Genomic DNA, 15,370 nt, shown 5'->3' with positions numbered 1-15,370 from the left:
TTAGTTTGAAGGGGAAAATTGATCTAGAAGGACAGGTTGACAATGTTATAAGAAGGAAGGTTGGGTTATGGGTTCTAGAACCAATCAAGTAATCAGTAGGCATTTATTAAATATTTACCATATGGCAGACATTATAATGGGAGCTATGAGTGAAGGAAGGAATAAAAAGTTTATATATATGAATGAAGCAGTGAAATGAGGAACATGTAGAGGGAAAGGCTAGCATAACTTATGTTTTCTCACTTGCTTATCCATATTTCTGCCCAAGTAGAAAGCAAAAAAATATAGATTTCACAACAGAAATAAAAATCAAACTTCAAATGCTGAAGATAGGTTAACTTTTTGATTGAATGAGAATGAGTTTCAGGCAATTAATCAACAAAGTATAAGATCTTTTCCCCTTTTAGTTTTTTTTTTTTCAGTTGAAGTACATATATGAAGAAACAATAAGGATCAGAAATATGAGGTTAAATACAAACTACAAACTGAAGGTTTCCAATTTTACCTTTGGTGGTTCCTTTCAACTAGGTATAGTGGAACAGAAGCCAGGTTGTGGATTTGTGTGTGTGTGTGTCTGTGTGTGTGTCTGTGTGTGTCTGTGTGTGTGCCTGTGTGTGTGTAACTTAACAGTCAACAAAGCTGAAAATAAATTTTATAATGATTGACAAACTCTTAAAAGACTGATATAGTGCATAGAATATTGGACTTGGAGTCAAGAAGACCTAGGTTTGAATAACACCTCAATCCTAGTTGTGTGACTTCCATGAAGCTACACCCTCTCATAGCTACAGTTTCTTAATTTGTAAACCAGGGATGCTATAATCAATGAGCTCTAAGATTGCTTCTTCTAAACTGATAATATAACCCATTCATTCATTTACATATATATTATTTAAACCCCTTTTTATTGGAATGCAATAAAGACCTGGAACTGCAATTTTTATTAGTGTAGGAAATTTCTCCCATCTTTGAGTTAAGAATCTTAGAGATTTGATTTGAAAGACTGAAAAGTTAACTTCTTAATGCTCACCCAAGTAGTATAATTCAGACACAAGTTGTAAACTCAAATATCTTAATCTGCTATCTCAAAATGCCTGTTTACTTCAACAAGCTGTTTAAATAAGGTTTTGTAATTCAGTTGTCACTATATTCTATCTCAAACACTATATTTTTAATATTTAATGGAATCAGTAGGATAATCTTAATGGTTATTTAAATCATTTGTTTTTAAAATTAAAGAAACAGTAAGAAAAAAAGTTTTCTTAGCTCTTTACTTACAGTACACATCCACTCTAATTGACTTTATTGCTGGAGATCCCAAGCCATTTTCTGCTTTACAGTAGTATCGACCTCCTTGGTGTCTCTGAATGTTTGTAATCCTCAAGGTCTCATTAAAGACACTTGAATCTTGAAATCTGTCAGAGGCACTTCCTGCTGTTTTGGTCCATCTGATCTGAGCAAATATCCAAAAAAAAAAAAAAAAGATTGTTACTTTAGTTTAGCTGTTTGCTCACAGAACAAATTAATAAGTGATGACATCTCTAAACAATATCCTTTCCAAGCAAATAACCCATCTCATTCCTAAAGGATTGTTTAAAAACCTCAAGATTATGAATTTTATAGGTGAATTATATATAGCTTATATATTTTTGTATATATATATATTTTTTTATTTTCATCCTTATGCACATGCATATTTTTAAGTAACAAAATTTCCTTCCACCCTCCCTTCCTACCTCCCTCACCTCAGTAGCAACAGCAAGGTTAGCATTGTACATCCATAAATGATAAATATGTTTACAATTTAGTTATTTTCAGTATAAAGAATTAGGAATAAGGGGAAAGATACATGAGAGATAATTTTATAAAGTGTTCATCAGATTCTGAAGGGGCGTGTCTTTGTGTTTGTGTGTGTGTGTGTGTGTGTGTGTGTGTGTGTGTGTGTGTGTGTGTGTGTATTTTGTTTTTTGTTTTTCTTCCTCTGGAAGGGAATAACATAGCCTATAGCCAGTGTAATACAGTTGTGCTAGCTCTCTGGATTGCTGAGAGGATACTTTATATATTTTTCTGATTATCCAGATTTTAAAAGCAAATGCCATAGATAAAATACTTGAAAATGGTAATTTTAATACACTATTTCATTTTAGCCTCACAAAAACTGAGAGGAAGTAGGTATATTATTATCTGCACTTTATAAATGAAGAAACAAAAGTTCACAGGTGTTAAGCAATGTCACTATATACATATATATATGAAGAGAGAGAGAGAGATAACTCCAAAACAGGTAAAAAAAACTAACTAAAAATATCAGTCAACTTAAAAAATAATTCTTTTTTATAAAAGAAAGATTTTATTTTGCTATTTACAATTTTTCCCCTAATCTTGATTCCCTCCCCTGACAAAAGGCAGTCTGTTAGTCTTTACATTGTTTCCAGGGTATACATTGATATAAGTTGAATGTGATAAGAGAGAAATCATATCCTTAAAGGAAAAAAAATAAAGTATGAGATAGCAAATTTACATAATAAGATAACAGTTTATTTTAAATTAAATGTAATAGTCTTTGATCTTTGTTCAAATTCCACAATTCTTTTTCTGGATACAGATGATATTCTTCATTGCAGATACCCCCAAATTGTGCCTGATTGTTGCACTGATGGAATGAGCAAGTCCATTAAGGTTGACTATCCACCTGCGTGTTTCTGTTAGGGTGCACAATGTTCTTCTGGTTCTGCTCATCTTGCTCAGCATCAGTTCATACAAATCCTCCCAGGCTTCCCTGAATTCCCATCCCTTCTGGTTTCTAATAGAACAACAGTGTTCCATGACATGCATATACCACAGTTTGCTAAGCCATTCTTCAACTGAAGGACATTCACTTAATTTCCAATTCTTTGCCACCACAAACAGGGCTGCTATGAATATTTTTGTACAAGTGATGTTTTTACCCTTTTCATAATCTCTTCAAGATATATACCCAGTAGTGGTATTGCTAGATCAAAGGGTATGCACATTTTGGTTGCCCTTTGGGCATAATTCCAAATTGCTCTTGAGAAAGACTGGATGAGTTCACAGCTCCAACAAAAATGTATTAGTGTCCCAGATTTCCCACATCCCTTCCACATTGATCATTGGTCCTTTCTGGTCATATTGGTCAGTCTGAGAGGTGTGAGGTGGTAACTCAGAGATGTTTTAACTTGCATTTCTCTAATAAGTAATGATTTATGAATCTGTTTAATTTTTTCATCTGTAAATTGCCTTTGCACATCCTTTGACCATTTGTCAATTGGGGAATGACCTGTTTTTTTGAACATTTGACTCAGTTCTCTGTATATTTTAGAAATGAGTCCTTTGTCAGAAATACTAGTTGTAGAAATTATTTCCCAATTTACTACATTTCTTTTGATCTTGTTTACAGTGTTTTTGTCTGTGCAAAAGCTTTTTAATTTAATGTAATCAAAATTATCTAGTTTGTTTTTAATGATGTTCTCCATCCCTTCTTTGGTCATCAATTGCTTCCCTTTCCATAAATCTGACAGGTAAACTACTTCTTCATATTCTAGTTTGCTTATAATATTGTTTTTTATGTCTAAATCCTGTATCCATTTTGATCTTATCATAGGGTGTGAGGTGCTGGTGTAATCTAAGTTTCTTCCCTACTAACTTCCAATTTTCCCAACAGTTTTTGTTGAAGAGAGAGTCTTTATCCCAATAGCTGGACTCTGGATTTAACAAACAGAAGATTACTATAATCATTTCCTGCTATTGTAATTGGTCTATTCCACTGATCTGCCACTCTATTTCTTAGCCAATACCAAACAGTTTTGATGACTGATGTTTTATAATATAATTTTAGCTCTGGTAAGGCTCAACCACCTTCTTGCAAACTTTTTTCATTGAATCCCTGGAAATTTTTGACTTTTTATCTCTATATATAAATTCATTTACAACTTTTTCTAACTCATTAAAGTATTTTTTTGGAATTTTGTTTGGTAGGGCACTGAACAAGTAGTTTAATTTTGGTAGAATTGACATTTTTTATTATATTAACTCGACCGATCCATGAGCAATTTCTGTAAGAAGTGTTTTGTAATTGTTTTCAAAAAGTTTCTGAGTCTGCCTTGGCAGGTAGACTCCCAGGTATTTTATATTGTCTGAAGTTACTTTGCTTTTTTGTTTTTTTTTAATTTGTTTTAGAGGGGTTTTTTGCAAGGCACTGGGGTTAAGTGGCTTGCCCAAGGCCACATAGCTAGGTAATTATTAAGTGTCTGAGGCCAGATTTGAACTCAGGTCCTCCTGACTCAGGGCCAGTACTCTATCCACTGTGCCACCTAGACTGCCCTTGAAGTTACTTTGAATGGGATTTCTCTTTCTAACTCTTTCTGCTGCATCTTGCAAGTCAGATTAGATAGACAGATAGATAGATAGAAAGATAGATAGATAGATAGATAGATAGATAATAGATAGATAGAAATGTTGAAGTTTTATGAGGGTTTATCTTATATCCTGCAACTTTGCTAAGTTGCTAATTATTTCTAGTAGTTTTTTAGATGATTTTTTGGGAATCTCTAGGTATACCATCATGCCATCTGCAAAGAGTGAGGGTTTTATCTTTTCTCAAAAAATAATTCTTAACCAAAGAAGAAACATATGATATTCTAAAAGATAAAACAGAATTCTTTGAAGATGTAAAACTAAGTAGTTTGGAGGTATACCCTTTGATCCAGCAATATTATGACTAGGTCTGTATCCCAAAGAGATCCAAAAAAGGGAAAAGGGAGAGGATGATGATGTTTGTCTTTCATTCTTGAAGAAGACCACGAATCAGGGAGGTGATTCCATGACAATCACAATTAGACAATTTGAGTGAGGGAGGGGCTTTGCTAGGACATTGTCTCCAGAGTCAGGTAGGTTAAGTGACCAGATATGGATCAGGACAACTGGAAATGGTCCTGAATGTGAGGTAGTCAGGGTTAAGTGACTTGCCCGAGATTACAGAGCTAGTAAGTGTCAATTGAGGCTGGATTAGAACTCCCCTCCTACTACAATGCTCTATCCACTGCACTTCCACCTAGCTGCCCAAGGGTGGGAGGAACTATTTGTACAAAGATATTTATAGCAGTTCTTTTTAGTGGTGGATAAGAATTAGAAAATTGAGGAGATACCCATCAGTCAGGGATTGACTGAATATGTTTTAGTATATGATTTAATGTAAAATTATTGTGCCATAAGAAATAACAAGCAGGATGATTTCAGTAAAAATTCTGGAAAGACATATGAACTGAAAAAAGGTGAGGTAAGTAGAACCAGGAGAACATTTAGTAAGAAGACTACTTTAAGATGAACAACTATGAATAACTTAGCTATTCTCAGAAAAACAATGATTCAAGAAAAACTCAAAGGAATCAGAATGAAAAATTCTGTCTCTAGAGAAAGAATTGATGTTGTTTAAATAAGGACTGAAATATAATATTTTCCACTTCATTTTCTTTCCTTTTTGTTCAAGTTTTCTTGGACAAAATGACTAATATGGAAATATTTCACATGATTTCATATGTACGAAACTGTCTTAGGAAAGGGGGATAGAATCTGGAACTCAAAACTTGAAAAAATTAATTTAAAAATTATATATAATTTGAGAAAATACAATATTTTTAAAAACTAAGTTCAGTAATCAAATAAAAATGATTAAGAAGTTCAATAATAAAATCAATGATATAGTTTGACAAATATTTGTATTAAATATCAGTGTCAAAATTCTGATATGCAAATTATATAGGAAATCAGCACAAATAAATAACGAAGACTATTCCTTGATAAGTGGTTAAAAGATCAGATCCATTTCAAAAATAATATCTAACTATATGATGAGATGAAAAATACCTATCATTATGATTTGAAGAGAAAAGTAGAAGAAAATAACTGAAGTTTCAACTCTGCCCTTTCAAATTATCAAAGGCAAGAATAAAACTGACAAGTTTGGAGGCGAGAGGAAAGCACATTGATAGTAGAGGCATGAATATTTGGATATCAATATAAAATTATGCAAGAAGCCATAATACCTATTACTAAGTTTATATTCCAAAGAAGTTGAAAATAGAAACAGAAGTACCTTATATACCAATATAGCCATAATCACATTCTTACTAATGTTAAAAAAATGAGAATGAAAGCATTCAAACACAAAGGAATGACTGGAAAATCTGAGGCAAATGAATGTAAGAGAAATAAGGAATAAAGAATGAACGTCTATCAAATTTTTGGTTTTGGGTGAATTGATACTTATTCAAAATGTTAGGTTCAACTCTGAATTACAGAACTATTTTCCACAAAAAATGATTAATATAAAATGAATTCATCAAAAATAAGAAAATTTAAAGAGAATAACTAAAAATTAGAACCACAAATGAATTTTGAAAAATGAAGACTAGAATGAAATAGAAAATTTTACTTTAAGATACAAAACTTGAGTCACATGGAAAAATAAACAGAATGTGAAATCAAAAGGAACCCAGTAAAATTAAATGTTTTACATTTTTATAGGGGAGGATGATGACTTCTAAGAATGTTATAATTTTTGTAAGTAAATTCATATGGAGAAATAAAAAGTCAAGAATTGCCAGGAGCTTAATGAAAAAAAAGTGAAAAAGAAGGTGGCTTAGCCCTACCCAATCTAAAATTATATTACAAAGCATCAGTCATCAAAACTGTTTGGTACTGGCTAAGAAATAGAGTGGTGGATCAGTGGAATTGACTAGGTGTAAAAGCAGGAGATGACTATGATAATCTGCTGTTTGATAAACCCAAAGAGTCTGGCCATTGGGATAAAAACTCCCTCTTTGATAAAAATTGCTGGGATAATTGGAAGTTAGTATGGAAGAAACTTAGATTCGAACAACACCTCACACCCTTTACCAAGATAAGATCCAAATGGTTACAGGACATAGACATAAAAAACAATACTATAAGCAAATTAGAAGATCAAGGACTAGTCTACCTGTCAGATCTATGGAAAGGGGAACAATTTATGACTAAGGAAGAGTTGGAGAACATCACCAAAAACCAATTAGATGATTTAGATTACATTAAATTAAAAAGCTTTTGCACAGATAAAACCAATGTAACCAAGATCAAAAGAAATGTAGTAAATTGGGAAGCAATCTTTACAACTAATGATTCTGACAAAGGACTCATTTCTAAAATTTACAGAGAGCTGAGTCATATTATTAAAACAAAAAGCCATTCCCCAATTGACAAATGGTCAAAGGATATGCAAAGGCAATTTACAGATGAGGAGATCAAAGTAATCCATAGCCATATGAAAAAAATGCTCTAAATCATTAATTATTAGAGAAATGAAAATTAAAGCTTCTCTGAGGTACCACCTCACACCTCTCAGACTGGCCAGTATGACCAGGAAGGATAATGATCATTGTTGGAAGGGATATGGGAAATCTGGGACACTATTACACTGCTGATGGAGCTATAAACTCATCCAACCCTTCTGGAGAGCTATTTGGGACTATGCCCAAATGGGCAACAAAAATGTGCATACCCTTTGACCCAGCAATACCACTACTATGTCTATACCCTGAAGAGATGATGAAAATGGGTAAAAACATCACTTATACAAAAATTTTCATAGCAGCCCTGTTTGTGGGGGCAAAGAATTGGAAATCCAGTAAATGTCCTTCAATTGGGGAATGGCTTAGCAAACTGTGGTATATGTATGTCATGGAACACTATTGTTCTATCAGAAACCAGGAGGGATGGGATTTCAGGGAAACCTGGAGGGATTTGCATGAACTGATGCTGAGTGAGATGAGCAGAACCAGAAAAACACTTTACACCCTAACAGCAACATGGGAGTCATGTTCAACCTTGAAGGACTTGCTCATTCCATCAGTGCAACAATCGGGAACAATTTTGGGCTGTCTACAAAGGAGAGTGCCATCTGTATCCAGATAAGGAGCTGTGGAGTTTGAACAAAGTGCAAGGACTATTCCCTTTAATTTAGAAATAAAAAACAGATATCTTATTGTCTGATCTTGTTACCTCTTAGACTTTTCTTCTCTTTAAGGATATGATTTCTCTCTCATTACACCCAATTTGGATCAAGGTACAACATGGAAACAAAGTAAAGACTGACAGAATGCTTTCTGTAGGGGGGTGGGGGGAGGGAAGCAAGATTGGGGGAAAATTGTAAAACTCAAATAATAGCTTTAATAAAAATAAATTTAAAAAAAGAATGTTATAATTTTAAGGGCAGTCACAAAAATTCTATATAGAAAGATAACATTAGAGTGAATCAATTATGGGGGGCTGATGTAAAGAAAATGAATGAGTGAGAAAGAGGGACAACAGTCAAAGAAAGGTGGGGAAGGAGAAGAATGGAGAAAGTAATCCAACAACAAAAAAGCATGAAAGGATGAGCTTTTATACTGAAGGAAGAATTGGTGGGGAGAAGAGTAAGCAATACTTGTAACCTCATTCTCACCTAACTGATACAGAAATACACAAAAAGACACACACACACACACTCACAAACACACACACACATATCTGAACAAACATATTCAGGGAAGTAGGAAGGCAGTTATTAGAAGCAAAATATAGAGAGAGAGACAGACAGACAGAAACAGATATGAAGTGAGTAATCATAACTGGGAAGAAGAAAAATTCATAAAATTAAAGAAATGAGAATATCAAATCCTACAATATATTGTTTACAACAACACACTTGAAACAAGAAAGACACAAAAGAGTTAAAAGAAGGAACATGGACAGACACTGTTATGCTTCTGCTGAAGTAAAAAAATGAGGGAAGGCAATCATGATATCATAACTTTTTGCTTTTTCAAAAGCAAAAATAGGCCTAATTAAAAGGAATAAGTGGGGAAATTAAATCTTGCTAAAAAGTACCATGGACAATGAAGAACTATCAATAGTTAACATATATGGGACAAATCACGGAGCATGCAAATCAGAAAAAGAATGACAATAATGATACAACACTCCAAAATTTGTAAAATGCAAAGCAATACTTGGGGGGAAATTTATATCTCTAAATGTTTATATCAACAAAAGAATCAGATCAGAAAATTAGGCATGCACTGCAAAAGACTAAAAAAAAAAACAAATTCAAAACTCCCAATTATACACTAAAATAGAAATCCTGCAAATTAAGGGAGAAATTAATAAGACCAAAAGTAAAAGAAATATGAAGTTAATAAGCCAAACTAAAGAGCTGGTTTTATAGGGGGGAGAACAATAAAATAAATAATCTATAGGTTAATTTGATTTTTTATTAAAAAAAAAGATAACAAAATAGCCAGTAACAAAAATGAAAAAGATGAATACATGAACAATAAAAATAAATTATTGGGGGCTATTTTGCTGACTTATATGCCCAAAAAAGTGACAATACAAATGAGATGGATAAAAATTTTTAAATGATAATTGCTCAGATTAAAAGAAGAGGAAATAGAATTTTTAAATATCCAATTTAGGAAAAAGAAATTTTAAAAGATATCAATAAGTCCCATCATTTAATAAAAAACTCTAAGGCCAGATGGGTTCACAAGTGAATTTTTCTGAACATTTAAGGAACAATTAATCTCAATATCATTAAAACTATTTGAATTTTTTTGTTTCTTTTTTGTGGGACAATGGGACTAAGTGACTAACCAAGGTCACACAGCTAGTAAGTATTAAGTGGCTGAGTTTGAATTTGAACTCAGGTCCTCCTGACTAGAGTTGGTGCTCTATCCATTGTGCCACCTAACTGCCCCTTAAATAAATTATTTGAAAAAATAAAGTAAGAGTCCTTTTTTGTGTCCTTTTATGACACAAATGTGGATTTGATATCTAAACCAGCTAGAAAGAAAACTAACATTTTTAATGAATATGATATAAATTTTTAAAATAAAATTCTAAAAAAAGCAGATTATAGCACTATATCTTAAAGATCATGCACTATGACAATATAGGACTTAACACAAAAAATGCAGAGCTGGTTCAATATTGGGGAACTGTTTAGCATAATTGACCTTGTCAGTAACAAAAAAAAATGTAATATCAGTTGATGCAGGAAAAACTTTAAATGAAATATAATTCTTTTTACTATTTTAAAAGCACCAGAAAGCATAGAAATTATTGGTATTTTTTCTAATAATTAACAAATATTTTCTATAATGGTGATAAATTTGAGGCCTATCCAAAAGAAATGAATCAAGAATATAAATTATCATCATTTTAATCCAATATTTTATTAGAAAATCTACTTTTAGCAACAGGAAAAGCAAGAGGAAATTTGAAGAAAAATAAACAATGAGGAAAGAAAAGTACTGCACTTTGCAAATGATATGTTACACTTAGTGAAACCAGTAAAATCAATTGAAAAAATTGAAAAAATACCAACTTTAACAAAGTAACAGGATAGAAAATAAACTCACATAAATTAGAAAAGTTTTTATATACTATCAACAGCATCCAACAGGAAGAAGGATTTTCTTTCATTTCATTAAAATGGAATTTCTTTCATTTCATTCAAAATCATAGACAATATTCCTACCATGACAAATCCATGAACAATATGAACACAATTACAAATGTTTTATGCAAAAAATATCAAATCTAACCAACTTGAGAAATATTAATTGCTCATGAGTAAGCCAAGTAAATTCTACACAAAATAATTTATTTATTTAAGGTCATTCTAATCAAATGATGCAAAAATTATTTTACAGAGCTAAATAAGTTAATAACAAAGTTAATCTGGAAGAACTAAAGACAAGAATATCAAATGAATCAATTAAAAAAATGTAAAGAAGGGTGGCTTAGCATACCAAATCTCAAAATGTTTTGCAAAAATGAAATCATCAAAACAATCTGGAAAATAGCAGAATAAGAACTGAGGCATTACAACCTTCTCATATTTACCTCAAAATCAGTCATAATATAGCACCAGAACAAATTTTGTAATAGCAGAATCAGCAAGGAGATAGAGTAAAATCTTTTAACTCAAAAAATATGGAGGAACCATGGGAAAGGTCTATCTCACTCGAGTGTGAGAAAAAGAAGGGAGCCCACTCTATGACAGAAAGCATTCTAGCAAGCCATAGCATACCTGAACCCCAGTATGTTTGAACAGGCAAATGCCAACACCAAGACCCCCTACCTATCTTAGGATAGCCAAGGTAACAACTCTGGGAACTACCACATGCCTTGACAAAACTCAAGGCACATAGGCATCCTCCAGCTTCTAGAACACCAAAGCAAAAAAGGTCTCCTCCTCCAAGGACCAGATCACCTTGTGTTTCAATCTAACTCCGGGAAACACTTCACTGGTCCTCAACTCACATTAAATATTCATATCAGCACCAGGTAAGTTGCCAAAACCCTATGGCCTGCAAAAGGAACAACAACCTCCACCCCACTACTTCAGCACAGTGGGTCCTCCAGGGGTCACAAGGATACATCAGGACAATGTCTGATGAATGGCTAGGACCTTCAGCTGGTATAAGAAGCATAAAACAGTGCCCCCTCCATCATGACAGCAGAAATAAAATTTAAAACGAAGGAAAAATGAGCAAAAAAATAATAATATGGCCATAGACACAGAAGACTAAGACATAAGCAACCTATGAGCAAAACCTCAAAGAAAGATGGGAAATGGTCTCAAATCTAGAAAGAACTCATGAAAGAACTTAATAAGGAGTTTAAAAATCAAATGAGAGAAAAAAATTGTAAAAGAACACAACTATTTAAGAAGTAAAAGAGACCAAATGGAAGAAGTGAAACAAAAATCCACTGAGGATAAATTTATGAAATGGAAAAGAAAGTACAAAAACTAATTAAAGAAAGAAATTCCTTAAATATTAGAATATGGCACATGGAAGCTAATGACCCTATAAGACATCAAGAAACCATAAATCAAATTCAGAAAATTGAAAAAAAATGGAAGAAAAATGTCGAATACCTTGAAGGAAAAATAACTAATCTGGAAACTAGATCCAGGAGAGATGACATTAGAATCAATGAACTACTTGAAGGTCATAATCAAAAGGAAGACACATCATTCTTGAAGAAATTATCAAGATAAACTACCCTGAGCCTGAATCCAGAGTAAAATAGGCATTGAAAGAATCTTCTAATCGCCTCAAGAACATTATAGTAAAATTTCAGAACTTTCAAGTCAATGAAAAAATACTATAAGTGGTGAAAATGAAATAATTCAAATGTCAGGGAGACACAATCAGGATAACACAAGGCTCATAACTTTATTAGTTTATAAGCCACATTAAAGGGTGGAAGGTCATGGAATATGATATTGAGGAAGGTAAAGGAGTTAGGGTTACAACCAAGAATGACTTGTCTGACAAAATTAAGTATAATACATCAAGGGAATAAATGTTAATTTAATGAAATAAAAGGATTTCAAATATTCATAAAGAGACCAGACCTAAACGAAAAGTTTGACTTCGAATATCAAGAATTAAGAGAACCATAAACAGGTAAACAGGAAAACAGGAAAAGAAAACATAAGGATTCAATAAAACTAAAGTGTTTGCATACCCACACAGGAAGATGATTCCTGTAATTCTTGTTTAAGAAAGATTTTATTTATTTTGAATTTTACAATTTTTCCCCTAATCTTGTTTTCTTCCCCCACCCCCCACAGAAAGCAATCTGTTACTCTTTACATTGTTCCCATGGTACACCTTGATCTAAGCTGAATGTTATGAGAGAGAAATCATATCCTTAAGGAAGAAAAATAAAGTATAAGAGATAGAAAAATTACATAATAAGATAACTTTTTAATTAAAGATAATAGTCTTTGGTCTCTGTTCAAACTCCACAGTTCTTTCTCTGGATACAGATGGTATTCTTAAAAATTGTATACTGATATTGCAGATAAAGGGAACATACATGGACAGAGGAGTTTTGAGGGAATGACACAAAATAATTGAGAATGAAAAGAGGAGTACAATGGGCATAGAAGGAAGGGAGAATTAGAATGAGGTAAATTATTTCACATGAAGAGGCTCAAAAATTTTATTTCAGGGAAGGGGAAGATTGGAGGGTGGATGATGAGCACAGCTTAACCTACTCATTAGTGCTGGTTCAAAGAGAAAATAATATAAACAAACAGTGGAATAAAAAAATCTATCTTACCCAATAGAGAAGTTGGAAGGGAGAAGTAAGAATGGGAAATTAAAGAAGGGAAGGCAGATAAGAGGAGTTTAGATAAAAATAAAACTCTAGTGAGTAGGGAAAGGGTGAAAAGAGAGAGAGTGAACAGAATAAGAATAGGATGGAGGAAAAGACAAGAAAGGAATCATAACTGTAAACACAATTGGGATGAACGCTCCCATAGAAGGGAAGCAGACACCAGAGTGGATCAAAAGCCAGAATCTTACAATATGCTGCTTACAAGAAACACATCTGACAAAGATTTACAGACAGAGTGTAAAGGAAAGGGGTTGGAACAGAATCTATTATACTTCAGCAGAAATTTAAAAAGTAGGGCAACACTTCTGATCTCAAAAAAAGTAAAAGCAAAAACAGGCCTAATTAAAAGAGATAAAAGGCACCATAGATAATGAAATAATATCAATATTAAACACATATGTATTGAGTGGTATAGCACTGAGTGGTATAGCATCCAAATAGCTGAAGAAATTAGGTGAGTTAAGGAAGAAGTAGACAGCAAAACTACACTAGTAAAGAAGTCTCAACTTTCTCTGCTCAAAACGTGATAGTTTTAACCAAAAAAATAAACAATAAAAAAGTTAAGGAGAGAAATAAGATTTTAGAAAAGTTAGATATACCAGACCTTTGCAGAAAACTGAATGGGAACAGAAAGAAATATGTCTTTTTCTCAGCACTTACATGGCATTGATGCAAAAATTGACCATGTAATAAGCATAAAAACCTCAAAATCAAATGTAAAAAGGCAAAAATATTAAATGTATTCTTTTCAGATCATAATGAAATAAGAATTACTTTCAATAAAAAGCAGTAGAAAGAGATTAAATTTAATTGGAAACTAAGTAATATGATCCTAAAGAATAAGTGGTTAAAGAACAAATTAAAGAAATAATCAATAATTTCATTAGAGAGAATGACAATAATGAGATAACATACCTCAACTTATGGGATGTAGAAAAGGCAGTACTTAGTGGAAAATTTATTTCCCTAAATTCTTCCATCAACAAAAGAAGACATTCTTTTTCCAAAAAAAGTCAATGAATTGGGTCTGCAACTAGAAAAACTGGTAAGAACAAATTAAAAATTCTCAATTGAGCACCAAATTGGAAATCCAGAAAATCAAAGGCAAGATTAATAGCAATGGGGGCAGATAGGTGGCACAGTAGATGGAGCACCAGCCCTGGAGTCAGGAGTACCTGAGTTCAAACCCAGCCTCAGATACTTAGTAATTACCTAACTGTGTGGACTTGGGCAAGCCACTTAACCCCATTTGCCCTGCAAAAAAAACCAATTTAAAAAAAAAATTAATAAGACTGAAAATTTTAAAAAGCTATTAAGCTAATCAATAAATCTGGGAGTCATTTCTAATGAAAAGACCAATAATATTGACAAGTCACTGATTAATGTGATATTAAAAAAGGAAAGAAAATCCAGTATCAAAAGCAAAAAGGGGAAATAATCACTAATGAAGAAGCTAAAGCAATCACTAAGAAATGTTTTTCTCAATAATTTGACAATAAATCTGACAATCTGAGTGAAACTAAAAAATATTAATGAATATATATATATAAACCATCTAGACTTACAAATCAGAAAACAGAAAGCCTAAATAACACCATCTTAGAAAAAGAATTTAAATAAGTCATTAATGAACTCCTTAGGAAAAAATCCCCAGGGTCAGATGGGATCATGAATGAATTCCATCAAACATTTGAATAACAATTAATTCCAATTCCAAATAAATCATCTGGGAAAATGAACAAAGAAGGAATCCTCCAAAAATCCTTTTATGACACAAATATGATGTTGATACCTGAACCAAGAAGAGCTAAAACAATGAAAGAAAATTCTTGACCAATTTCACTAATAAATTAATACTTTGATATTAGAAAAGCAATTACAGCAATGTATCACAAGGATTATATCATATGACCAAGTTGGATTTATATAAGTAATTCAGGGTTCGAAGATTATTAGGAAAACATTCAACATAATTGACCATATCAATAACAAAACCAACAGAAAAACGATGATTAACTCAATAGATACTGAAAAGACTTTTGATAAAGTGGCACCCATTCCTATTAAAAATACTAGAGAACATAGAAATAAAGATGTCATTTCTTATGATGGTAAGCACTATCTCTCTAAAACTATC

At 32.5% G+C, this 15,370-nt stretch overlaps 1 protein-coding gene across 1 annotated transcript in view; it reads right to left on the bottom strand.

The window, feature by feature from the left end:
- Window positions 1-15,370, bottom strand: part of MDGA2 (MAM domain containing glycosylphosphatidylinositol anchor 2) — a 701,528-nt gene that overhangs the window by 474,182 nt on the left and 211,976 nt on the right. Inside the window, exon 3 of the mRNA XM_074236282.1 lies at window positions 1,279-1,453. Within this exon, the coding sequence (XP_074092383.1) occupies window positions 1,279-1,453 (175 nt within the window). The remainder of the gene's footprint in view (window positions 1-1,278; window positions 1,454-15,370) is intronic.

The sequence above is a fragment of the Macrotis lagotis genome, chromosome 4, assembly GCF_037893015.1.
Source record: "Macrotis lagotis isolate mMagLag1 chromosome 4, bilby.v1.9.chrom.fasta, whole genome shotgun sequence".
Taxonomy (NCBI): domain Eukaryota; kingdom Metazoa; phylum Chordata; class Mammalia; order Peramelemorphia; family Peramelidae; genus Macrotis; species Macrotis lagotis.
This window is presented reverse-complemented; position numbering and strand designations above follow the sequence as displayed.